A 27,814-nucleotide genomic window follows, 5' to 3' on the forward strand; every position below is an offset into this window, starting at 1 on the left:
AGAAGCCTTCAAGGCTTGATGGAGCCAAGCTAAGGTGGAATAACAGGTAGTGGGAGTGAGAGTCAGACTGGTGACTATGCCAAGATCCATCAAATAGCATACATTTTCTGAAAGAGAGAAAGCTGGTTACAGGGATGCTGCCGCTGCTGCTGCTGCTGATGCCTGGGGATGCTCGCAACATCACACACAGGCCTCAGCTCTTAGTTAAGAGAAAGGAGCTTCCTACGACAGCCTCTCTTTCCTGCTCCTGTTCTCCCAGGACTGAGCCCTGTCAAGCACTCTGGAACTTCCTGAGGGCCTGGGAATGGGGGTGATTTTGGCCACAGATGATCAAGTCATCTCTTACTGGCCTTCTGGGTCCAACTCCTTCTGTGGACAGAGGCAGGAAAAGTCCCTGCAAAGCTGGCCAGAATTTTCGGGACTTCCTGGACAAACACTGACAGCATATGGCCCCAACTGCTCTGCATTAGGTTTCATGATTTCCTTGCTGCTGCTGCTAAGTCGCTTCAGTCGTGTCCGACTCTGTGTGATCCCATAGACGGCAGCCCACCAGGCTCCCCCGTCCCTGGGATTCTTCAACCAAGAGCACTGCAAAAAACATTGCCTCTAAACTGCTGGGAAATCCCATGCTGGTGGGGACAGGGGTCTTCACGAGCATTTAGAGTGTGTGAGCGCAATGTGGAGGGGCAGAGGCACAAGATGAGCCTGTAACACGGGAGGGGTGTGGTGGGAGCCTCCCCGTTACATCCAGATGTTCTGCAGCTGCTTCTGGTGAGCCTGTGTGCATGTGCGCCTTGTTGCTCCATCCCTCAGTCGTGCCCGGCTCTGTGTGACCCCGTGGACCGCAGCACGCTGGGCTTCCCTGTCCTTCACCATCTCCTGGAGTTTGCTTAGACTCACGTCCATCGAGTCAGCGATGCCAACCAGCCATCTCATCCTCTGTCGTCCCCTTCTCCTCCTGCCTTCAATCTTTCCCAGCATCAGGGTCTTTTCCAATGAGTCAGCTCTTTGCATCAAGTGGCCAAAGTACTGGAGCTTCAGCTTTATCATCAGTCCTTCCAATAAATATTCAGGGTTGATTTCCTTTAGGATTGACTGGTTTGATCTCCTTGCTGTCCAAGGGACTCTTAAGAGTCTTTCCTATACCACAGTTTGAGGGCATTAACTCTTCAGTGTGCAGCCTTTTTTTATTGTCCATCTCTCACATCCATACATGACTACTGGAAAAAACTACTTCGACTATATGAACCTTTGTAGGCAAAGTGATGTCTCTGCTTTTAAATATGCTATCTAGGTTTGTCATTCCTTTTCTTCCAAGGAGCAAGCATCCTTTCATTTCAAGGCTGTAGTCACCATCCACAGTGATTTTATAGCCCCCCAAAATAAAGTCTGTCACCGTTTCCATTGTTTCCCCATCTATTTGCCATGAGGTGATGGGACTGGATGCCATGATCTTCATTTCTTGAATGTTGAGTCTTAAGCCAACTTTTCCCACTCTCTTCTTTCACCTTCATCAAAAGGCTCTTTAATTCCTCTTTGCTGTCTGCCATAAGGGTAGTGATATGTGTGTGCAAACAGTGGTAAACACTCCTGATATGTGTGATGTAAATAATACTCGTGGGCCCTATGCATATCAGTTGTACAGATGCATTGCCTGTGTGGAAGAGCAGGTTAGGGATGGGATTTTTGGCTTATCGTCCCAGTGCCTTGGTTTGAATGGCAGCTTATAGGCTCCCCTCCCCACAATTGCATGGTCTATGCAGTGTGTGACTCTGGTGGGGTGTGTCCTGTGTCAGCAGCATGACAGTTGTGAGGTAAGCTTAGCACCGGATGCAGGACACTTGGGCTGATCCCGGTCATAGAGCCTCGGGGGGATTTGATCACAGGGGCTTAGAGAATGGTGTGCACAGCATGGACATGCTGGGTTCACATTGTAGGCTTGAATACACGGGGTATGTGCGCATCTGTACTGCAGAACCCAGCTCCTCGGAGGGGGCGGCTGGGAGGATTGGGCCCGGGGCCGGGGCCTCTAGAACCACAGGCCAGCTATACTGACAGTGGGACAGAGGGTTCTGCAGGGGCTGGTGGGGGAGTTTACTAGGGTCCAGGCAGAGTGTGGCACATTCATGACTCATGGGATGCTTCTAAAGGACCTGGGATCTTATCCAAAGAGATTTACTGACCATTCTCTGTGCGGGCCTGGGAGTGAATTGGGGTTAGGAGACTGGCAGGATGGGGGAAAGGAATGAATCAGACAGACCTGCCCCAGCAGCTGTCTGGTAGAGAGGACAGTCTCATCCACAGTGCGCCCTAGAGTGGGTATGCTGGTGTCCTCTGGGAAGGTGGTGTCCCACAGGAAGAAAGCAAAGAGGCTTTATGAGGGGATGGCAGCCGAGCTGAACACAGCAGAATTCAGCCAGGAGGATAGAGAGCAAGGGCATTCCAGAGAAAGGACAGATTGAAAAAAGGTATAGAGGAGACACTGTACATGGGAGGTGGGTGGGTCTCTAAGGTAAGGCAATCCATTTGGATTTCCTGGAGCACCAAACCTGAAGGGTAGCGGTGGGACGGGAGCCTGAAGGTTAGACTGTCCCAGCTGGGAAGGCTCCAAACTTTACCCTAAAGACAAAGGCAGGCGCTGGCTTCAGCAACACATAAATTGGAATTGGAATGATACACAAAGGATTAGCATAGCCCCCACACAAAGATGACACCAAATTCGTGAAGTGGTTGTATTTTTCTGTAAATGGAAAACCCTAAAGACAACACACAAAAACTACTAGAACCAATAAATGAACACAGCAAGGTAGCAGGATACAAGATTAACATATAGAAATCAATTGCATTTCTTTACACTCAAAACAAACTATCAGAAAGGGAATGTAAACAAATAATCCCTCTTAAAACTGCATCAAAAATACATAGAAATAAACCTGCAAATAGATTCATCAGTACCATCTTTCTAGATTCCATATGCATGCGTTAATTGCTGGGCAGCAATGGAGATACTGACATAGACAACAGACTTGGGGACACAGTGGGGGAAGGAGAGAGTGGGACAACTTGAGCGAACAGCATGGAAACATATACATTACCATATGTAAAACAGACGGCAAGTGAGAATTCTGTGTAAAACAGGGAGCTCGACCCAGTGTTCTGTGACAACCTAGAGGGGTGGGATAGATAGGCAGATGGGAGGGGGATTCAGGAGGGAGGGGACATATGTACATCTGTGCCTGATGCGTGTTGATGGGTGCCAGAGGCCAACACAATTTTGTGGAGCAATTGTCTTCTAATAATTGTATTTTGTCCTATCGGGTGGAGAGGGAGGTGGGAGGGGGGATCGGGATGGGGAATACATGTATATCCATGGCTGACTCATGTCAATGTATGACAAAAACCACTACAATATTGTAAAGTAATTAGCCTCCAACTAATAAAAAAATATATATATATACTTCTCCATATTATACAATTATAACCTTTGATAACTAAGAAAAGAAATAAACCTCAGCAAGGTGAAAGACTTGTATGCTGAGAACTACAAAACATTAATAAAAGAAACTGAAGATGACTCAAAGAAAGGGAAAGATAGCCCACGCTCTTGGACTGGAAGAATTAATATTGTTTAAATGGCCACACTACCCAAAGCAATCTGCAGATTTGATGTGCTCCCCATCAAATTTTTGTGACTTTTTTTTTTTTTTTTTTAACAGAACTAGAAAACATAGTCATAAAATTTATACGGAACCATAATAGATGCAGAATTGTCAAAGCAATCCTGAGGAAAAAGAACAAAGCAAGAGGCATAACTCTCCTGGACTTCAGACAATACTACCAAGCTATAATAATCAAAACAGTGTGGTCTTGGCACAAAAACAGACATATAGAACAATGGAACAGAATAGAGAGCCCAGAAATAAAAGCACACACCTATGGAAAATTAATTTTTGATAAAGGAGGCAAGAATATACAATAAGGGAGAGACAGTCTCTTCAAGTGCAGTTGGAAAAGTTGAACCACCACATGTGAATCAATGAAGTTAGAACATGCCTTTACACCATACACAAAAGTAAACTCTAAAAGGCTTAAAGACTTAAATAAGAAAAAGCACCATAAAGCTCCTAAAAGCATAGGCAAAGCATTCTCTGACATAAATCATACCAATGTTTTCTTAGATCAGTCTCTCAAGACAATATAAATAAAAGCAAAAACAAACAAATGGGACCTAAACAAATTTATAAGTTTTTGCACAGCAATGGAAAACATAAACAAAATGAAAAGACAAGTCATGAACTGGGGGAAAATGTTTGCAAATGATGTGACCAATAAGGGTTTAATTTCCAAAATACAAACAATTCATACAATTCAATAATAACAAAACCCAACCTGATCAAAAAATAGGCAGAAGAGCTAATAGACATTTTTCCAAAGAAGACATACAAATGGCCAATGGGCACACAAAAAGATGTTCATCGTTGCTAATTATTACAGAAATGCAAATCAAAACTACAATGAGGTACTGCTTCACACTGGTCAGAATAGCCATCATTAAAAAGTCTACAAATAATAAATACTGGAGAGAGTATGGAGAAAGGGAACCATTTTACACTGTTGGTGGAAACGTAAGTTGGTGCAGCCGCCATGGAAAATAGCATGGAGGTTTCACAAAAAACTAAAAATAGAGTTGCCACATGAGCCAACATTTCTACTCCTGGGCATATACCCAGACAAAACTACAATTCAAAAGTTATATGCACCCCTATGTTCATAGCAGCACTATTTACAATAGCCAAGACATGGAAATAACATAAATGTCCATCTACAGATGAATGGATAAGATGTGGTTGTGTAAACATATAATGGAATATTACCCAGCTATTAAAAAGAATGAAATAACATCATTTGTAGCAACATGGATGAGCCTAGAGAGCATCATACTAAGTGAAACAGGTCAGAAAGAGAAAGACAAATACCATATGATATTACTTATATGTGGAATCTAAATATGACACAAATGAATGTTTCTATGAAGCAAAAACAGACTCAATGACAGAGAGAACAGAGAGAACCCCTTTGTGGTTGTCAAGGGGGCGGGGTAAGGGAAGGAAGGATTGGGAGTTTGGGAACAGCAGATGCCAACTATTATATGTAGGATGGATAAACAACAAGGTCCCACTGTACAGCACAGGAAACTACATTCACTATCCTATGTAAACCATAATGGAAAAGAATATGAAAAAAATATACACACACACATATGTATGTGTACAACTGAGTCACTTTGCTATAAGCAGAAATTAACACAACATTATAAGTCAACTATACTTCAATAAAGGTTTTTTAAAATTTAAAAACTAGACAAAGGCAGGTCCCCAAGAGCAGGCAAGTGCCTCAGTGTTCCAACCTATTTTTGGAATACCCCTCCCCTGAAGGCAGAAATCTGGTCTACTCGCTTCTGTTGAAGAGAGGTTGAGAGTCCAGGCTCAGGCAAAATCCCATGGCTTATTGATTGTGGAAGCAATTTTTTAAAAGTTACAGAATGCATGCAAGAAAGGTAAAGCTGAAGCCTGAGAGGCTTCTACTGGTGAACAAAAAGAAATGGAGGTGGGAAAGGGTGCCTCTACTGTTCATTCCCTGGGTGGGGAAGATTCTCTGGAGGAGGGCATGGCAACCACACTCCAGTGTTCTTGCCTGGAGAATCCCATGGAGGGAGGAGCCTGGCGGGCTACAGTCCACCGTGTCACAAAGAGTTGGACACGGCTGAAGCTACTTAGCACACACGTGTGCACATGCTGTCCGTCCTTTCCATCCCCCAACTCTATAAATTATTCAAGTCTTTATAACGCTGCTTTCCTCTGGATTTTTCTGGGCCCCGGAGGTGTCTCAGACAAGTTCTCATAGAATTCACCACTACACATAACATGGGTCTGGGATGTGCTCCTCTTTTAAGAACTTGAGGCCTCAGGGAGGCGGGTTTGATGGGAGCTCAGTTTAGACCTCTTTGCAGGAAGGGATAGGTGGCTTCCAGCTTTGGGCAGAGGCTGTCTGGGGTTAAGGCCAGAGGGAAAAGAAGGCAGTGAGGCCTCAGAGGGAGACAGGGCAGGAGAGGTTCATCCTGGCAGCATTTGTCTGGGGAGTGGCTGGGTCTTGGGTTTGAGAGCTGAGATGCTCAGAGCTATGTAACCTTGCATGACTGTGTCCTTGTGTGTAAAATGGCAACAGTGGCATTTAACCTCAGAGGGCTGAGGGGACACCTGTGGTGATGGATGCGAGAGTGTGTTGTAGTGGAAGAACTGTGAAACAGATGAGTGTCATGGTGATGACTGGGTGCTCCATCCACACCATCGCCTGGGAAATTAACACTTCCGCTCAGCTCCTTGACAGATGCCTGGTTGCCCTATAGTGGCTTTTTTCAAAATCATTTATCTATTTGCTTATTTTTGGCTATGCTGGGTCTTTGTTGCTGCACGCAAGTTTTCTCTGGCTGCAGTGAGCAGGGGCTACTCTCTAGCTGCGGTGCATGGGTTTGCTTCTCATTGCAACTTTTCTTGTTGTGGAGCACAGGCTCTAGGGCACCTGGGTTTCAGTAGGTGTGCACGGGCTCCAGAGCACTGGCTCAATAGCTGTGGCTCGTGGGTTTAGTGGCCCTGATGCATGTGGGATCTTCAGGATCAAATCCATGTCTTCTGCACTGGCAGGGGGATTCTTTACCACGGAGCCGCCAGGGGAGCCCTGCCCTAGAGTCTGACGCCGCTTCCTAACTGGGCTCGCGTGGCTGGAGCAGCCTGTGGCCCTGGTTCAGGTTCCCTCCTAGCGAGGGGTAGTGACAGTGACTCTGGCTTTGCCCACAGGAGAGGCAGATCAGTGGCAGAAGGCTGATCAAGCCAGTGGGCTCTGGAACTTTACTAAGTTCAGGTTCTGGCTCTGACACTTCTGGGACCTTGGGCAACTTCTTTTTTTCAGCATTATTGGGGGTAAAATGAACAAACTTTTTGCAAGTCATTCACCAGCCTGTGTCTCAGTTTCCCTATCTGCAAAAATGGGATTACAATAGTACTTTCTTCTGAGGGTAGGGGTGATGATTAAGTAAATTAACACACATAGTGTTCTTAGGATAGTGCCTGGCCCAGAGGAATTGGTATAAAAGCTCTAGGCATTTTGATTGTTACATGCAGCTGAATATGAACCCTAAGCCCACTGCAAATGGGAGGAAAGAAACTTAAGATTGGGCTTCCCTGGTGGTCCAGTGGTTGAAACTCTGCCTGCCAATGCAGGGGACATGGGTTGCATCCCCGGTCCGGGAAGATTGTACGTGCCGAGGAACTGCTACGCTCAAGTACCGCAACTACTGCGCCTGCATGCCTAGAGCCTGTGCTCCACAAGAGGAGCTGCTACAATGAGAAGCTCTCACACCGCAAGCAGGGAAAATCTGCGTGTAGCAACCAAGACCCAGCACAGCTAAAAATAAAAGTTAATTGATTAAAAAAAAGAAATGCAAGATTTACCTGCTCTGTGCCACTTTGGTATTGCTTGCCCTGTTTCACCCTCATACCATCCTAGAAGGTGCTCTATGCATGGGGTGAGCAGAGGGAGGCTCAAGAGCTGGTCCTGCTGGCGAGCAGGTGACCCAGTTGGCGAGCATCAGGGCTGAGATTCAGACCCAGGTTCCCTGACTCAGAGCCCATGCTTTCCCTACTCGGCTAGCAGCCTCCACTGAAGGACCACGGGAGTGATGGGAACCAGCATCTAGCGGACACCTACGGCGTGCTGGGTCCCTAGACTGTGATGTCACCGTCCCCCCACACAGCGGGTGAAGGTCAGGCACCGCACTTGCTGTCACAGCCCTGCTCCGGACTGTGACTCCGTCCTGCCGGGCTGAGCCGCGGTGCTCACCTGGCCGGGCCCAGCCTGCTCAGCGCCCACTCTCTCCTTTGCTTTCCCTATGCCCCTGCTCCCCCGGGCCATCTTTGTCAAAGGCAGAGACGCTGGGGACTCACTCCCCTGGGCCTGTCTCAGGGAATTCATACTCAGAACTTTTAGGAGACGAGAGAACAATTATTTAGTAGTGTTTTTGGAGAGAACTTTTGAGTTTTGTTTTTCATTTACTCCCAATATTAGTCTATTAGCCCCACCTTAAAGTAATTTATTCAAGACATTTTTTTCCACATCTTTCATTTTCCAGACATAATCACATCTCTGGCAGGAATCCCTTCCCCTCCTGGGGTCCATAATTACTCCTGCAGATGGATTATTGGTGCTAAACGACTTAGCGAGGAGATGGCTGGGGAGCGGCCAGGCTGGGTGGGGCTTTGGAGCTTCAGAGCAGGGGAAGCAGGAGGGGAGTGGCTTCTCCTTTGTTCCAGACCCGAAGGCTTAGGGAGGGTGTTAGTGTGGGCTTCCCTCACAGCTCAACTGGTAAAGAATCTGCCTGCAATGCAGGCGATCCTGGTTCGATTCCTGGGTCAGGAAGATCCGCTGTAGAAGGGATAGGCTACCCACTCCAGTATTCTTGGGCTTCTCCTGTGGCTCAGCTGGTAAAGAATCCATCCGCAGTGTGGGAGATCTAGGTTCAATCCCTGATCCCTGGGTTGGGAAGTTCCCCTGGTTGGATTCCTGGGTCAGGAAGATCTGCTGGAGAAGGAAAAGGCACTCCAGTATTCTGGCCTGGAGAATTCCATGGATACAGGCCATGGGGTTGCAAAGAGTCAGACAGGACTGAGTGACTTTCACTTTCACTTCTGGATTGCTTCCAGCCTTCTCAACAATGTGTCTCATCTCAGATTTACCCCAGACCAAGGACACCAGGCACAGGCTTTGTGCTCCAGTTTGCGGAAGACGAAGTTAAGGCACAGAGATGTTAAGGTCCTTGGGAAGAGCCAAACAGCAAGGAGGTGGAGCCAGGCTGGGAGCCAGGTCTCAGCCCCCGTTGGTCTCCGCTCAGCACTGACTTCCCCCTTCCCGCACCACTGTCCTGAGGCGAGCCTGGCCTTAGAGCCATGAGCCTGGGTTCTAGGCCCAGCTCGAGGTTCTCACAGGCCAGGTCTCATAACTGCTCTGAACTTGGGTTTCCTCATCCGTGAGATACAGCCCACCATACTGGCCTTGCTTTCCGCACAGGAGAGCCGTGAGGATTAAAAGCTTAGGTGGGACAGCTAGCTGGGTAAACTGTAAAGTGCTGCCCCACAGGAAGGGAGGGGTACTGAAGGTGCCAGCCATTTGCCCTTGACGACAAAGGGCAGGAAGTCACTAGGCCCCAGCTAAGAAATAAAGTGGCTGGGCTTGTCCCACATCCTGGGAAAAGGCCTGAGGACGCATCAAAGCTAATTAGTTACCACAGATCCATAGCCCTCTCCTCTCCAGATAACTTTCCGTTGCGGTTCAAAGTGCAGGTTCTGAGTTCAAACAGTTATAGACTCAACTCCTGGAGGCCTCTGACCAACTAGAAAAGTTGCTTCAGCTCTCTGAGACTCAGTTTTTTCATCTGCAAAATGGGGATCCTAACATCCCCTACCTATAGGGTTGCTGTAAAGATTAAATAAAATGATGTATGAAAAACAAGAGAGCCTGGCCTGGGCCCGCCACACTTCCTCAGTGCTCCAAATGTGGGCCACTATCACCCCACCTGGCCATCCACTTCCTCCAGACCTTTCGGGGAAGCTCCTCTGACTCATGGCCCAGCCACACCCACTCTCCGGAGTCTGCGGGGTGGCCAGGAGTGGGAGCTGGCAGGGGAAGAAACCTCAACCCCGTCAGAAGTGGAAGTGTTAGTTGCTTAGTCATGTCTGATTCTTTGCAATCCTATGGACTGTAGCCTGCCGGGATCCTCTGTCCATGGAATTCTCCAGGCAAGAAGTGGGTAGCCATTCCCTTCTCCAGAGACTTGGACAAAAGGAAAACTGGGAGTGTTTAAGGCCTGTTCAGGGACGCCTCAGACCGCCCCAATAGCTTCTACTGCACTGAGAGAGTTGCAGGCAGCAGGCCTGAGGCCCAAGTCCCAGGTCCGGACCACAGTCCTAGGGCAGTGATGAAGACATGAGGAGCACGGCAGGGATAAGGTGCTGTGACATGGGGACCGTTTATTTTTTTAGAACAGAAGAGTCAGCAGTTTTCCCTAATAAGGCCACAAACCATGGAGTCCCAGAGGGGGAAGGTTGGACTCAGCCTTTATGACATAAAACTAGCTTTCTCTATTTTGCTCTGTGGATTAATTGCCAACATGATTTAACATGCTGGCGACACCCCCATCCCTCCCTGCCCTGGGAGAAATCAGTAGGTGTCTGCTGATTTGGGGACAGCAAACTCATGAGATAGAGGCGAAGGCGGAAAAAGCATAGGATTGGGAGCTATGTCACTTGCTTCACATCCCAGGTCCGCCAGTGATTTGCTGTGTGACCTAAGATAAGTCACGTGCCCTGTCTGGGCCTTAGTTGCCTCCTTTGTAAAATAAGAGGGTGCACTAGGGAAGCACTGAGCGTTCTTTCAACTCTGCCACTATGAAGGCTACTTCCTGTTTTGTGCTCACATGGACCAGGAAGGGTAGGTGTGTTTAACCTATTTAAGAGATGGGAAGCTGGGGCTCAGAGAGGCTGAGTATGTTGCCTAAGGTCACAAAGATACTGAGCAGCAGACTTGTGATTCCAATCCAGACCTGTCTGACCCCACAGTCCATGCCCTTTGCCTCCAGTAAAGAGAAGGAACCTCAACAACTACTTATTGAACATTCAGTACCCGCCAGGCTTTCCCCTAAACATCATGCATGTCTTATCTAATTCAATCCTAAAAATAATTCTAGAACATAATACCATTATTTCCCTTGTTTTATAGATGAAAAAACTAAGGCTTGAGAAGCATAAATAACAGGGCCAAGGCCACTCAGCAGATGACTATGGAGCTAGGGTTTGAGTACTGGACCATATGTGTGTGTGTATGTTTATATTTTTGGATCATTCTACTATTCCCCTGTGCTCTTCTGCTCACATACACATGGCAGCTAGAGGGTAAATTCTTCATCCCCAGCTCAGCATCCAGGAAAACCTTTTAGGGTAGAAATTAGGAAGCTAGTCAACAGTAAGGGGCAGGGGATGAGAAGCTAGTTTCCTAGGCATAGGGCTAATCATCTAGAGACCTCCGTCTGCGAAGAACAAAACAATTACAACAGGAAATGCACACACATTATACACATGTCACCCAGCTCTAATTTTCAGTCAACCTTCTTTTCTGGCCCCATAGCTGCCCTTGCCCCCTAGTTTCAGCTCAGGAGTCATACAAGAGGCAGACACGCACTTCACCCAGCTGGTGGGGGCCGTGCGCGGGGGGGCGGGGGATGGTGACGTCTTTAAAGGACATAGGAAACCTCAGAGGAAAATTCAATCACTGCTCTGCTGATCTGGATTTTTGTAATTCTCACCCCCCTGCTCCTTCACCAGCCTGAGTGGCTGAGGTTTGCATATGACCGACCGACAGCACAGAGAAAGGGGAGAAAAATGGGGAAACGAGTTTGTTCATTTGGGTGATGGAGTGCCCATTCCCCTTGCCAGCATGCAAGGTTCAATAACGGCAGACAGGGCTTCAAAAAATTGCAGCATAAATAGATGAGCCCTTTAAGGTAATAGAAATTCTGTCATCCAGGGGAGAAATATAGGCCTTGGGTCCCAGGGGAGGGGACACCAGGCCCCCCTCCCCCCCTCCCACACTCCCTGTCCCCATTATAGCCTGAGCTGAAACGGACCATCTGTGTGAGGAATGACCAGAAGGTCCCTTATCTCCCAGCCACACGGGTTCGATGGGGGGAGGAGGTCTGGGAAATCAAGTCTTTGTAGCTCTGGCAGTGACCTCACAGGCTGCTCACTCCAGGCACCAACGTGGCAGCAATTAGTTTTAGAGCAGCGGAGAAGGCTTCATCAGGCTGGCCACCTAGGTGAGGCCTTAATTAAGGAAAGCTGGTCAACAGAGGAGCATGGAGGGGCTGAGGAGCCGGTCTTCTCCCCGCTGTGATGAGAAAGTCTATTCTTGGTTCTGCAGCTGTCCCTGGGAACCCTGGAGCCCTTGGGAACCCTGCTGCTCCCAGCCGGGAGGAAGTTTCAGCTCTGCTCTTCCTCTCACTTCCATTTCCACCTGCACCCCCCAACAGGGGACTCTGGCCAGGACCAGTCAACCTCTTCAGGTGGGGGACCCCTTTGGATAAATAACAACAAATATAGCAGTGGCAGCATCCACAACAGTGGTGATGAAAATAGCTAATACTTGTTGAAGGATGACTAATATGCCAGGTATTCTAGTTATTTTATATGTATGAATTAATTTAATCAGCCCAGTAACTCCCTGGACTTTATTATTATTACCCTTTCACATACGAGAAAACAGAGGCATGGAAAGGTTGTATGTTGCCCAAGGTCACACAACTAATATTCAGCAAAGCTGCTATTTGAAGGCAGAGACTCTCCCTCCAGCATTTCTGAGTAACACCACTCTACAGTATTGCTGAGGTAGAAACTTACATCATTTGCCCAGCGAACCTGGAATTGATATTGGGGGCTAGCTGCTCCAGGCCCCCTGCAGCTGCCTGTTTATCTGATGTGCAGAGAAGCCCATGGGTAGACTTAAGCTCCCACCCTGCTGGCAAGCCCCTTTGGAAATGCCATGAATTTCCTTCCTATAAAGGTCAGTTCTGGAATTTCTGCTACGGGCATTTCATCACTCTTCCCAAGATTTGTATTCATTTCAAAGTGTACTGAGCAAGATATTCATGTGGCAGGCACTGGGGAAGGCAGTAGGAGGCTGGAGGGATTCAGACTCTGAGCCACATGCTGTGGGAACAGAGGAGATGGAAGGGTTAATTCTAAAGTGAGGAATATTCAGGTAACACCTTGTGGAAAAGGCAGCCTTTGACTTTAGCCTGAGAGGCTGAGAAGGATTTTCACAGACTGAGATAAGGACAGTGGGGGAGGGTGTCCCAGGAAGAGGGAAAAGCTTGAAAAAATGGCATAGGTGGAGTCCTGAAGCAGACACTGTTTGGGGAAAAGTGAATGTGTGTCCCACAGTGCAGGTTTGTGGCAAGGAGCAGGAGACGAGGTCAGGGTGAGCCAACTAGTTTTAAGGGTAACTTACAAGGACTGAGGTTTGGTGGGTGATGAGAAGCCATGGAGGGGGTGATGAGACCCCCAACGTCCAAGTGGATGGAAACCTCCACTTAGTCCCCTCAACGACCATTCAGAGAGACTCCCCTCACTTGGTGAACCATCCCTCACTTGGACAGTCCCAGGACTCTGCCACCGTGAGGCCCCTGACCTGTGACCCTCATTCTACATTCCCCCACCCCCATCCCCCCAGGTGCTCTGGCTGGGTAAAGACCCCCGGTTCCAATAAAGCAGGAACAGCTCACGGGGACTGTCCAAGGTGCTGAACCAACACCACACCCAACTTTAAACACTGCCATTTTAACGATAAGCTCCTACACCATGGTTTCTGTTGGGTAGAAAACTTCACTTCCATCTTACAGCTGAGAAATGGAAGCTTCCAAAGTGAGAAGAACCAGAGCTAGAAACTTGGTTTCTTGCCTTTCAGCCCAGGGCTCTTTCCTCTCACTCTGCAGCCTCAATGCAGTACGGCAATTCACACCCCAAGTGATTTCAGTGCTGCTGCCAAGCTAACATGGAAAATGCCCAGACTCTCTGCCCACTTCCATCCCTATGTTCATTTCCCTATGCATTGAAATGTATGTCCATGCTGCAGCGCATCCTGAGACTGACCATTCAGGGTAACCCACAGGTGCTTGAGCGGACCTGCTTGGGACAGCAGCTGTGCATATGTATGGCTCTGTTGCATTGAGAATGCCTGGGCATAACTCATCCTGACATTCTGCTTGGAAGGGAGTGCTGGGCTTGAGGGAAGCAATGTTTCCCTACACTCTCATAGTTCACCAATAATTACTGGGCCTCTACTGTGTTTTAGGCACTAAGCCATGAACTTTCCATTTGAAGATTCTCACTCTCCTCTGAATAGTTGAGGAAATTCAGACGTAGGCAGGATAAGTGACCTACTAATAGGAACAGTAGGGATTGGCGCGCCAAGATTTGAACCCAAATTTGCGTAGTTCCATGGTGACCCATCAATCAAAGTCCGTCATCTAACAGAGGAGAGTTGTGGTGCTCCCACCACTGCAAGCGTTGTGATCCTGCACAAGTCACACATCCTGTTTGAACTTCAGCTCATTCTCAAGCTGAAGAATGTGAAAGTGCACTTCTGTAGGGTGCTTGTGAGGAACAGAGATGAAGCATGTGGCGGGTACTCAGTAAGTGTTTGCTGCTAGTGTGACTATGACTATTATTGCACAAGCTCTGAGAAGGCTGGATGGGCATCCACACACCCAGCAACTCCTCAAGTTCTTGGCAGAGAAAATATCCAGTGTTCTAGGAAGGAAGGAGGAAGAGTGTGAGGACAAGAACACCCCAAGTGCTAGATGGGCTTGTTTTTTCTGCCCCATATTCTTATGACCTCAAAGCGTGGGGAGCACCTGGCTGGATCAGGCATGTCACTGGGCTCCCAGAGGTGGTTCAGTACTCCTCACCCCTCATGTTTATGATGAACCTGAGGCCATTCTTAGCCCTCAGAGACTCTGCCTTCACAAACAGATTCCAACATCCTCCCTTGGCAAGAGGAGCTCTGGTGTGAGAGGACAGCTGAGGATACAGCCTCACACCCACTGCCCTGCTGGCTACTCACACCTAACAGACAGGACTAATGCAACTCTCACCTTGCAGATGAGGACACTGAGGCCCAGCAGATAAGGAAACTGAGGCCCAGCAAGGTAAAGCAACATGCCCAAGGTTACTGAGCCAAGGCTCAATGTCTCCCAACTCTCAGAAAAAGGCTTTTTAAATGAGTCTCATCATGCAAAATGCCAGGCTGGATGAAGCACAAGCCAGAATCAAGATTGCCAGGAGAAATATCAGTAACCTCAGCTATGCAGATGACACAACCCTTACGGCAGAAAGTGAAGAACTAAAGAGCCTCATGATGAAAGTGAAAGAGGAGAGTGAAAAATTTGGCTTAAAACTCAACATCCAGAAAACTAAGATCAAGGCATCTGGTCCCATCCCTTCATGGTAAATAGATGGGGAAACAATGGAAACAGTGACAGACTTTATTTTTTGGGGTTCCAAAATCACTGCAGATGGTGACTGTAGCCATGAAATTAAAAAACGCTTGATCCCTGGAAGAAAAGCTATGACCAACCTAGACAGCATACTAAAAAGCAGAGACATTACTTTGCCGACAAAGGTCCATCTGGTCAAAGCTATGGTTTCTCCAGTAGTCAGGTATAGATGTGAGAGTTGGACTATAAAGAAAGCTAAGTGCTGAAGAATTGATGCTTTTGAACTGTGGTGTTGGAGAAGACTCTTGAGAGTCCCTTGGACTTCAAGGAGATTCAACCAGTCCATCCTAGAGGAAATCAGTCCTGAATATTGATTGGAAGGACTGATGCTGAAGCTGAAACTCCAATACTTTGGCCACCTGATGCGAAGAGCTGACTCATTTGAAAATACCCTGATGCTGGGAAAGACTGAAGGTGGGAGGAGAAGGGGATGACAGAGGATGAGATGGTTGGATGACATCACCGACTCGATGGACATGAGTTTGAGCAGGCTCCGGGAGTTGGTGATGGACAGGGAAGCCTGGTGTGCTGCAGCCCATGGGGTCACAAAGAGTTGGACACAACTGAGTGACTGAACTGAACTGAATGAGTCTCAAATTAATTGCCCATCCTAAAACTCTTTCAAGGAAAAAGGCAGGTGCATAAATTCACAAACCAAACAACAAATATAGGCATTGCTAATTATCATTGACTGTGGGATGTTTCAGGGAGGGTCTCAGCCAAGTCTGTTCAACTAATTACCCTGATCCCCGACCCTGACCAGAGCTGACTGATTGCAGGAAACTGGATTGATTCAGAAGCTGGGGTGAGGGAAACAGTTTGGTTTCCCCCCCTCTGGGAACCTGGTGTGTGCAGGAATGAGTCATGCTGGATGAGAGCAACTGACTTTTATAATCACGTGGAGCAGCTCCTGCTCATCCCCCGACAGGGCCCTGGAAGAGCCTTTGCAGGTACAGTGAGGCTGGACAGGAGGAGATGGATGGAAATCCACGGGATGTCAGCAGGGCTCCTTGGCTCACAATTTGTCTCAGCCCTGAGCCCCAGGCAGGTGGGACTCCACATAGAGATGATTCCTACAAGTGCCAAGTCTCCCAAAGTTCAAGGGCAGTCTGTTATTTTAATCCCAGATGAAAGCAAGAGAGACAGTAGGCTGGCCTCCAAACTGCTGGAGCCCTGACCTGGGGGCGTTCATCCCCCACCCCCACACACTCACTGTTTGCAGATGATGAGCTAGGACCTTGAGGGGGGCAGCCACTTGCCCAAAATCTAGAACTGCCCTGGTAGTTGAGCCGGGACTGGGTCTGCAGGTCCTCTGCAGTCTGCTGCAGTCACTTCACTCCAACTTCAGTCACCTGATCACTCACCCAGGTGAGACTTTTAATCCCAAACAACCATTCTCAAACCCCAAACCTGGAGCACTCCATTTTTCTATGGAAGTTGTGAAAAAAATAGGTGCAAAAACAGTGGAAACTGGGGCAGACTTTACTTTTTTGGGCTCCAAAATCACTGCAGATGGTGACTACAGCCATGGAATTAAAAGACGCTTACTCCTTGGGAGGAAAGTTATGACCAACCCTGACAGCATATTAAAAAGCAAAGATGTTACTTTGCCAGCAAAGGTCCGTTTAGTCAAGGCTACGGTTTTTCTAGTAGTCATGTATGGACATGAGTGTTGAACTATAACAAAAACTGAGCTCCGAAGAATTGATGCTTTTGAACTGTGGTGCTGGAGAAGACTCTTGAGAGTCCCTTGGACTGTAAGGAGATCCAACCAGTCCATCCTAAAGGAGATCAGTCCTGGGTGTTCATTGGAAGGACTGATGCTGAAGCTGAAACTCCAATACTTTGGCCACCTGATGCAAAGAACTGACTCATTTGAAAAGACCCTGATGCTAGGAAAGATGGAAGATGGGAGGAGAAGGGGACAACAGAGGATGAGACGGTTGGATGGCATCACTGACTCAATGGACATAAGTCTGAGTAAACTCCGGGAGTTGGTGATGGACAGGAAGGCCTGGAGTGCTGTAGTTCATGGGGTCTCAAAGAGTCAGACACAACTGAGTGACTGAACTGAACTGTGAAACAAGCTCACACCAATAAAGGTAAATGAAAGAGGAAACCTGCAGAAGGACAGATCTCTTTCTCTTCTGAAGATGTCACTGGAATCATTTTCATCTAGTCTTACCTGCCTTGGGGAAAAGAAGGGGGCTGCTAAACAGAACTTTGTTCTATAGTCCAGGGGAATCCTGCCCACAAAAGACAGCGCCACAGGCAAAGCTGCACTCTCACATCATCACAAGAGCTTCCTTGCAGGCCTTTGGATCACCTTGGCAGTGCACTGGCTTCAACCAGACCACATCCAGACCAAATGTATCAGCATCTCCAGGAGGGCAGCCCAGGCATCAGTATTTGTAAAGCTCCCCAGGTGATTACAGTGGGCAGCCCCAATTGAGCACCATCCCCTTCCTACTCAAAGCAGCACTGGCATCACCTGGGAGCATGTTAGAAATGCAGAACCGCAGGCCATTCCTCGGTTCTACTGCATCAGAACCTACACTTAACAAGGTCCACGGGTGGTTCCTGAGCTCACTAAGGTCTAAGAAGCACTGAGCGAAGGTACTCCACATAGCCCGTTTCTACACCTAACAGCAGCATTGCAAGGCAGGTGTCCCATTCCACAGGTCAGGAAACTGATCCTGAGAGAGGTTAACCCACTGACCCCAGGTCACACATTTGGTGAGTAGGACGGCCAAGATGTGACCCTGGACTGGTTCCAAAGGCCTGACTTTGCACTACACAAACCACTTCCTATGACACAAAAATATGACCACGGGGGTCCCCTGAATGTTTGGGTTCTCACACTCACTGGGCATGCACCACCTTTGAATAGGATTCCACTTGCAATGTCAAGTTCCCTGGAATCAAACTTCAAAAAGGCCAGCATAATTCATGAGGAAATACAAATAGTAAACAAACACATAGGGAAAAGGTTTTACTCTCCCTAGTAATCAGAGAAATGCAAATTAGAGCAATATTGAGGAGCCATTTTCTAGCTATATAATTAGCAAAAATTAAAACAAGAAAAGAATGTCAGCAGAGTTGTTTTGAAATAAGCACATGCATACACGACCAGTGGCAGTATAGATTTATATAACCCTTGAGGAGAATAATATGGCAACATCCATCAAGAGCCATAAATATACTATGCCCACTGACCCTGGGAAGTCACCCTAAGGAAATAATTCAACAGGAGGGGAAAAGCCTTTGGTAGGAAGATGCTCAGTGCACATGTGTTGTGAACTTTGGAAACAACTCAGTATTCAGCACTAAAGGAATGGCTGAGGATCCCGGGGGTCCATCAACTCCTGCTGTGTTATGCAACCACTGAAAATGGATAATCAAGAAGCCCCAGCAGCAAACGTGGGTGAAATAAAGCAAAATACAAACTCTTGTGGTTATTATGTGCTCTGTGGTTATTAGGATGGAAAAATATTATGTACATAGGATATGGACAGGCAGGAGCTGGGTCCAAAGGAGACAACTGGTGTTTCAGGGTGAGGAGACAATGGAAAGACACCTTCCTTCCATTACACTTTGTAGTTACAAACCTCAGCAGAACTGGCCTTGGAGAACAGCCATGGCAGCTGTCTGGTCATAGCCTCTGAGTGGCCCATGGAGACACTCATTCATTCTTCATCCCTGGGCACAGGGCCGCACTCCCTGATTCCACCCAGAAGTGGGAGAAGCTGGCCCCTCTCCTCTGTGGGGGCAGGGGTGGGCAGAGAGGCCAGGGGAGCCCCCTCCCATCTTACCATGAAGCCCGGGGCACAAGTGCAGCTCCCTGTGATGCTGTGGCAGTCGGCACCGTTCTGACAGGTGCAAGGCAGCTGGCAGCCGTCACCATAGTAGCCAACGGGGCAGGACTCATTGCAGTGGTAGCCAGACCACCCCGGCTGGCAGGTGCAAGCTCCAGTCACCGGGTGGCAGCTGAATAGATGAGAGAAGGATGAGAGGACAGTCTGGTCAGGAATGCGGCCATGTCCCACCCTCTGCCCACCCCAACTCTGGTCTGCCCTTGGTGCAGGATCGAAGCGCCTCTGATGTTAAACTGCTTAATGTTTTTATTTTATTTTTTATTATTTATTTGGCTGCACTTTGTCTTAGCTGCAGCATGCAGGATCTTTAGTTGCACCTTGTGGGATCTAGATCCCTGACCAAGGATCAAACCTGGGCCCCCTGCATTGGGAGCATGGAGTTTTAGCCACTGAACCCTGAGGAAAGTCCCTTTTGCTTTTTTTAAAAAAAATTTCTAGCTTAATGTTTTGTTTATTTGTCAGAACATGCCAAGGTTACATGGTCTTATAAGCCCAAGAAACGGAGGCTCATAATTGTTAGAAAGTTTGCCTAAAGTTACACTGCTAGGAAATGCAAAATCAGGATTAGACATAGGTCTCCTGACTCCCAAACAAGTGCTCTTTATAATACAAATACAGAGACCAAAGCAGGAGGCGGCCTTTGCAGGTCCTTCCCTTGTGTACTGTGAGGTTCAGAGCTTCACCCACTCTGCACCCAAAGCAGATGCCCCGTGTGTGGGCAGACACTGGGGGCTGCACTGAGGCCCAGTGGGTCTGTATAATGTAGGTGCTTACTGAGCATTTGCTGAGTTAAAATGGAACCTCTCGGCAGATGTAGCCTCCCCTCTCTGGCAAAGTCTGTGTTGGAGAGGACACCCTCCATTCATGCACTGCTAGGGCTCTTTAAGACTGAGCAAGATCATCTCCATCCCTGGTCTGGCTAGGCCAGAGAAAGAACCCTTGACTAGAGGTAACGGCTGCCTGGAAACCTCTAGAGAGATGGGCAACCTCCGGCTGGGAGAGTCTGATCCAATAGCCAATATGCATTCACGTTAGAGGAGATGCTGAGTGTGGTGACCATCTTCTTCTTAGAGTTTCTGTGGGGAGTGTAATTGACTGATGTTCCCACCTACTGTGTCTGAAATCCAGATAATCTACCTAAAGTCACATTGCAAGGAATTGCAAAATCAGGATTGGACACAGGTCTCCTGACTCTCAAACAAGTGCTCTTTACAATACAAATCCACAGAGAACAAAGCAGGAGGCTTTGTTTTCTCCGCAGTCACATTCCCCCCAGGCTCCTCTCAGTTAGAGCACAGCGGTATTATATTAAGGTCGACATATTCCTGGGAAGTCTGGGACTCCTCTGATGGGCAATTTGGCTGAAAGACTCCCCATCATGTGAAACTTTCTTTGAACTGTGCTTCAGTTTAAGACTTTGCATCTAGCCTTCCTTCCTCCTCTGTTTCCTTCACACAGGTCAGATCTGCCTTATAGTCGATGCTTTTCTAGCCTCCCTAGCTCCTTCCCCATTTTCCCTCACGGCTGTGTTCCTAGTAAAACCTCTTGCATTTGGCATCTGCTTCTGTGGGGGAGAACCCCGACTGACACTGTGGAGAAGATGCTGGATGGTACAGACAAGACTTTTGGATTTCCGGTGTCATCAGCCTCCCTGCTATGGAGTCCAGTCCAAGGGTTGTGGTTGAAAGGCGCACTCTGGGCTGGCAGGAGGAGCGTACCTACAGATCTCGGTTCTGCTAAGTTCCACATAGGTTATGGGCCTCATCTCCCTGGGGCGTTGGTGGATCCCCAGTGCCAGGCTCATATGCACTGCCCAATTAAGAACTCGGGAATGAATAGCACTTTTACTACAAGTAATTATTTTCTCTCCGCTGACTTGTTTATCATCTGTCTCCCCACCAGGTGGCAGCTCCCTGGTGGGGGGTGGTGTCTGTCTCTTTCACTTCTGCATCTTACCCCAGTGGCCAGCAGTGTCCCTGGCACCGGGAAGATACTTAATACGTATTTGGCAAATGAATTAATGAACAAACTAATTGTGTGAAGCTCAGCCAAGCCAATTCTCCTCTGGGAGCTCTGATTTTCTCATGGAAAATGAGGGATGGACAGGAGCAGACAGTTCCTGAATGGTAAGTACAAGTAGCTAAAAATCATTTTGGAAAATGTTTAGTTTCATTAATTAATTGTTCAAGTCAAAACAACAGCTGGATATCATGTTTTCTCTATCGAAAAGGTAAAGTTTCTTTATTATTATTATTTTAAATGGACAATACTCAATGCTGGTAAAGGTTTCTAGAAAACAATTTGGGGTTGTGTATCAGGAGTCCTAAAAATATTCAGACCCTTTGGTCTTGTAATTCCATTTCTAAGAATCTATCCTAAGGAAATGATCACAGTTGTGGAGAAAGATTTATGCATGGAGATGTTCCCCGAAGCATTATTTATATCAGTGGAAAATTGAAGTAATTTAAATAATAATAAATAATATGTGACTAGGCTATTAAAATACCAGACACTTTACACCTATATTTCTAATCTTCAAGTAAGCCTGTGAGTTAGGCATCAGTGCCTCTATTTTTCAGATGGCACTTGGAGGTTATATGACTGGCCCAAGGTCACAAAGATAACTCAGCGGCAGCTGGAATTCAAACCCAGGTCTGTCTGGCCATGTCCTAGTCACTGTGTCATGCTGCCTCTGACACCAGGATACTGGTTAAAAGAATTATGACAATTCATATGAAGGCATGGTAGAGAAGTACGCAAATGTTTTCCAGCCTATTTAATGATATGACATAAGGGTAAATGAAATAAGCAAACTGTATATCAATACACAGTCATGATCTAAAACATGAAAAATGTGTGTAACAGACATGGATGAAGAATGAACCAATTACAACAAAATGGTTTCTGTGCTCACCTCTGGGTTGAGAAATTATGAAGGACTCTGAGATTTTCTTTAAATTTCTAGGTATTCTCAAACTGAGCATTTATTATATTCACAAACAGATAAAAAGCAATAAAATTACAAATATATAGAAAAGAATGTGTGCAGAGGATGGATGTCTGAAGGCTTCCTGACCTTCGTGGTTCCCTGGCCCCCACACTGTACGGGGAGATAGTGGCCTGCACAGCTGCCGCGGGGCCGGGAGCCCACCTTGGTGGGCCCGACTCTCAGCCAGACAGCTGTGGAGCTCTCTTCTCCGTCGTCAACACTTCCAGCAAAGCTCTGAGGCATGGCCTCTCTCAGTTCCAACTTTCCAGGGGCCTCCTCTGAGGTTTTGATTTAGGGTCAGAGGGCCTGGCTCAATCCACAGACATGGAGACTGACATGCTTGGAAGTACTCAAGCATGTGAGCAGACAGCATTGGCTGCCACGATCAGCCCCGTCCTGCCCTGAAGATTCTGAAGGGTCTCAGGCGCCCTCTTGCCCTCTCTTCAGTAGACTCACTAGTTACAGGTCCTTGCTCTGGTGTGAAGGCTACTCTGTGAGAAGCATACTAGAGGAACAGTGAGCTGGCAAACATTGGCCTCTAAGCCTTCCTGCATTTCTACTTTCCGTCTCAGCCCACCGGTGTTTTGGATGCATAGGGGTATATCTCAACACTAATTTTGCCTTTCACTCTGAGAAACCAGAAAGCTCAAAACCAAATCTGAAATCATTTTTTTTCTCTCCCCTTTCATGTCTCTAAAATTCTATGTTTAAAAATATAATTTCTATTTTCTTGATTTGATTACTTGTTACTTATTATAGAAACTCCAAAAATCCTTTTGGAGAGAGAGTGGGGAGCGACCGCTGACTCAGTCATTGACTCAGAAAACTGCCATCACTATGCTCTCAGCACCTTCGTCACAACTCCCCTTCCATGGTGTCCCCTGCTCTGCCCACCCCACCACCCCCACCACCCCTGCCTGGGGGCAGAGCCATTTCCTTGGGTCACAGGGTGAGCAAAGGGCTGCTGGTTCAGCTCAGGCGAAAGTCACAAACACTGATGCCAGTTCACTTGCACAGTTTCCCCCCCACCCTCACCTTTCTCCATTTCCCCCAGACATAGATTAATCACAAGTTAATAGGAGCCGAAAGCTGAACAATACAGGAATCTTTTCAGGGTGGAATTTTCTGCCTTTTTTCCTCCTGGCTGCTCTGAGATTTCTATCAATACTGCATCTGTTGGCTAAATCAAATCTTTCAAAGGTAATCCACGATCATGGCCGCTGGAATTCGTCTATGACAATCCAATTGTGGCAGGGACATGGACATGGTCTGACACACGGGCGCTCACTTTCTCAAGGTTATTCCTTGATGAAGGAGGGAGGCTGCTTTGTGTGTGCTACAAAGCGTTTACAAAGGGAATAAAGCATTGGGGAATTTCTCTGGCCACTTTTTCCTTCCCAGGGCACTTGGGCTCAACCTCTTTGAAGCGTCCTCTCCAGAAGGGCACAGAGCAGAAAGAGGCTGGGGCGAGTTGAGGAGAGTTTTCTTTGGTCAGGGGTTGGGAGGTCTTTGTTTCTCTAAGAAAGATGCTCAGGGCTTTCCCTGCAAGCCGTCTTGGTGGGGCTCTTGCAGAAGCTAGGGGGGCAATGAGGCAAGGCTGCTGAGGACCCCACACTGCATCTTTTGGGGAGCTGAGTGGAAGCTTCACTTGAAAAGACCACAAGAAAACTTTTACCCTTACTGGGCTGATGAAAGGTGATAGATTGGGAACCTGAGACAGAGGGGGAAAGTACACATATCAGGACACTGGCTCAGACACAGGTAGTTCTAAGGCCGGGATCCAGGGGTCCCAGACCCACCAAAACCTGCAGCTTAACTGCCTTAGGAGTAGGAGTCCTAGAGTCATCCCTCTGCTTTTCTTAGATCCCAAGAGAAGGCTCTAGAATGGGACAAAGGCTCACGAGAAGAGAGGAGTGACCTGTGTCCACACAGAGGAAGACAACTGTTCTCTGTGTCCCTGAGAACAAAGCCAAGTGCAGCAAGAGAGAGGTTGAGTGGGATCAGAGGTTCTCCAGCTTGGGCAGTCCTGCCTCTCCCTACCCCATCCAGGTGTCTCCCTACCCCATCCAGGTGTCTCCCTACCCCATCCAGGTGTCTCCCTACCCCATTCAGGTGTCAGGACTGGGGGTCGGGGTCGTGCTACTGGCATCTATGCTGCTAAACATCCTTCAATGCACAGGACAGCCGTCCATGACAAAGAATTATCCAGGGCAAAACCTCCATAGTGGCAAGGCTGAGAAATTTCGAGTTAGACCAAATAAAAACTTGGTGGGTGCTGGGGGCTCAGTCACTGGGGCAGTGTGCCAGGAGAAAGCAGTGAAATGTTGGAGCTTGGGCAGAAGCACCCTAGAGGAATGGGCTGTTGAAGATGAAGTCAGTGGTTCTTTTTCCCGAAGGTCCGCTCTGTGCCAGGCGCCTTGCAGCGCTGAGGCTGCAGAGGGGGGCCAGCCCACGCTGTGACAACGCTGCCGAAAGGAGGCGGTCAAGTAGACCCGGAGGAACCCGGCCTGGGGGCTTGGCTGCCAGGCATCCGGGAGCCCCCACGCCTAAGAAGTGCTGCTGCTCCCAACCCCTGAAACGTGACACGTGTTAAAGAGAGTAAAGCAAATAATCATCAATATTGAATGGGCTGAGATTAGCGGCGGCGAAGAGGGAGTCCTTTCAGATTAATAATGCATTGAGGACTCCTTCAGAGGAGGGGTAAATTATGCAGGGCACGCTTGCTCGGGCACGGGAAGAAACAATAGCTCTTTAATTTGGGGGTTAGTTGGATCTCCAAGGCAGGGACTATTCCTGCATTGGATCTCAGTGACAGTCTTGCTTCCTGTCCCTGACATGGACCTCCCTTGGCTTCCCTGCAGAGCAGGCTTGCGGTGGGGGGGGGGGGGGGGGGGGGTAGGGTGTCGGTGGCTGGGGTTCCTGGTGCTGCCCGTCCACCCATGGAACAGTCTGAGGCAGCTGTCCAGTGCCCCTGACCAGCCATGTGGAAACCCTGTGTTTAGAGCCTGGGAGCTCTCACTGGGCCCTCCAGACCTAGCCTAGAAGCCACCTTCTCCAGGAAGACTTTCCTGACCAGTATGCTTTCTGTTCAGAGCCCTTGGTCACAGTCGCTCGAGCACATGACACAACAGGGCCAGCCAGATAAATTTTGTTGCTTCTAAGATGCTTTTTGCCCCACATTTTCATAGCTCTGATGGGTGCGCTATGCAGTCAATGGTATGTCATGGTTCAGATGTAGTAGTACATACAATAAAGCAGAGCCTCGCTACTGGTGTTGCCTTGTATTTGAAGAAATACGGTAGAAGATGCTCAATGTGTGTGCACATGTGTGTGTGCATGTGTGCGTGTGTGTGTGTGTAGGGGAGGGGTGTGTGTTCCAGACTCAAGTTCCTGAGGGCTGGACAGGTGTTACGGAGCACTTTCTTTTCTCATGGTCAGCCCTGCAGGCTCTCAGTGTTTGTTGAATGAATAAGTGAATCAATGCTTAAGTCATATACAGGTCAGCTCCGTTGGCTCCAAGGCCCCCTGCTAATGGTTTCCTTTCCAACCTTCTGCCATTGCAGACAGCACTGCCTGAGCCACTCAGCTCTAGGAATGGTTTCCTTTCCAACCTTCTGCCATTGCAGACAGCACTGCCTGAGCCACTTAGCTCTAGGAACTAAGGACTGAGGACAGATTCTGTCTAAGCCGTAACACTTGCGAAGATGCCTCTGCTTACAGTGACCAGAGGCTCCTGGGTGATGTGTGGAGAAGTAAAAGCTGGAAGTGAGGAGGAGCTGAGGCTGAGTCCTAGCCGTCCCGGAGACAAGGCTACAAGGCAGAGGCCTCTCTGGCCTGAAAACAGCAGCAACACCCATGGCCCAGGGCAGCCGGTCCTCCCCTGAGCTGTCCTGCAGGCTGGAGGGAAGGAGACTCCCCTCACCCTGCACCATCCTAATAAGAGTCGGCCACATAAAAGGCTGTGGAAGCATTTATCTGGGGCCCGACAGCCTCATCTGTTACCAGAGGGCGGTGCCAACTGGTGCAGGAAGTGGGAATTGAAGGGAGCTGGGGGAGGTGGCCCAGGGCAGCTCTGGCTTCTCCACTTCCAGGAAGCAGGGGTGGGGCCAACATCAGTTCAGGTGTCCCCGAGCCCTGAAGGGCAGAGAGCAGGGCAAGGCTGGCCCCAAGCCAAGACCCTGATGCGGGCCTGCCCTTTGTCCCTCCTGCTCTTCTACCCTAGCCAGGGCCAGAGGGGACAGCTCTCTGCAGGTCCCAGGTGAGCCATCCTGAAGGTTTCTTCTGAAAACACTGACCCTCTATGGCTAAAGCCCCGTGCTTCTGCCCTGGTAGTTTGGTTTCTGGGGTCCTTGGGGTTGGGAGACAACTTGGTTAGATGTGGACTGTGTGGAGGGGAAATCTTTTCCAGGAAAATGCCCACAGGGCCTGTGGTACCCCAAGCTCAGCCTCAGCCCCCCATGACTGCATGGCTGCACCATGCCCACCCTGCTTCCCTGAGGGTCACCAGGCACCCTCTTGCTCTTGTGTGTGGCCTATGTTCGATGCCAGCAGCCAGTTTCAACATTGGCAACCGGGAGTGGTGGACGAGCAGGCGACCTCAGTCCTCGTCTTGACCGACAGAGTGACCTTGGCTTTCCCTTCTCTGATCAGACTGGCCAGTGATGGTGATCGCCAAGGTCCCAGCTCTGCCACTGCCTGCCCAGATAACCCAGGTGGAGGTGGTGGCTTGTGCCCTGAGAGCCCCCTCTCCACCAGGGCCCCCCAGTCCCTGTCCCTGGGCTCCCCTATCCCCACTCAGGTCGTACCTAACGGTGTTGTCGGCATCGCAGGGGCAGGGTAAGCTGCAGGCTGGGCCGTGCAGGCCCTCGGGGCACAGGCGCTCCTGGCAGCGCGGGCCTTTGTAGCCGGGTTCACACGCGCAGGCGCCGGAGCTGGGGGAACACTGACCTCCGTTGTGGCAGTCACAGCGCTGGGAGCACTGGAAGCCGAAGGTCCCCAAGGGGCATTCCTCTTGGCACCTGCAGGACAACAGAGTATGGTTAGTCCGTTCCTCGGACCTGCCTTTCCAGATCCTTCCGGCACACACCCCCCTGCCTCCTCACACCCTCCTCCCCTCTTCCCTTTCCTCCTGCAGCAAGTGTTCTGTGGTTCCACCATTCTAGTCCATTCCCCTCTCCAGGCCAGCCCTCAGAGTGAGTTCCTACTATCATAGTTCACTGATTGCAGGCTTTGTGGGTTTGTGGTTTTTTTTTTTTTTCATTTTTTTGACTGCAGTAAATAATGCTAACATAAATTTGCCATTTTAATTATTTTCAAGTACAGAGTGGTATTAAGTAGATGTATATTGTGTGGGTTTTCCAGGTGGCTCACTAAACACTATGCCTGCCAAAGCAGGAGATGTAAGAGACGTGGGTTCGATCCTTGGGTGGAGAAGATCCCCTGGAGGAGGAAATGGCAATCCACTCCAGTATTCTTGCCCTGGAAATCCCACGGACAGAGGAGCCTGGGGGGCTACGTCCGTGTGGTCACAGAGAGTCGGACACGGCTGAGTGAGTGCAGACATACAACATACAGTGCTGTGCCACCGTCACCACCATTCATCCCTAGAACCTTTTCATCTTCCCAGACTGAAACTTCTGTACCCATTAAATGACAAACCACATGAAGTCCCATGGCCAGAGGAGCCTGGCAGGCTACAGTCCACGGGGTCGCAGAGTCAGACATGACTTGGTTAAGAGCATGCACGGATGTGGATTCATTGTCACAGCAACAAATTAAGCGGTAAACCTGTGG

At 48.7% G+C, this 27,814-nt stretch overlaps 1 protein-coding gene and 1 non-coding gene across 19 annotated transcripts in view; one reads left to right on the forward strand and one right to left on the reverse strand.

The window, feature by feature from the left end:
- MEGF11 (multiple EGF like domains 11) overlaps window positions 1-27,814 on the reverse strand; it is a 384,547-nt gene that overhangs the window by 48,531 nt on the left and 308,202 nt on the right. For all 18 annotated transcript variants that reach the window (XM_070468652.1, XM_070468653.1, XM_070468651.1 and 15 more), the window contains exons 9-10: window positions 26,827-27,039; window positions 18,970-19,144 (exon numbers count right to left, since the gene is read on the reverse strand). In XM_070468652.1, the coding sequence (XP_070324753.1) occupies window positions 18,970-19,144; window positions 26,827-27,039 (388 nt within the window). The remainder of the gene's footprint in view (window positions 1-18,969; window positions 19,145-26,826; window positions 27,040-27,814) is intronic.
- On the forward strand, window positions 2,636-2,741 carry LOC139035763 (U6 spliceosomal RNA). Its single transcript, XR_011488479.1, has one exon. It is a non-coding gene; the product is annotated as a U6 spliceosomal RNA (small nuclear RNA).

This window comes from Odocoileus virginianus, chromosome 6, assembly GCF_023699985.2.
Source record: "Odocoileus virginianus isolate 20LAN1187 ecotype Illinois chromosome 6, Ovbor_1.2, whole genome shotgun sequence".
NCBI classification, from domain to species: Eukaryota; Metazoa; Chordata; class Mammalia; order Artiodactyla; family Cervidae; genus Odocoileus; species Odocoileus virginianus.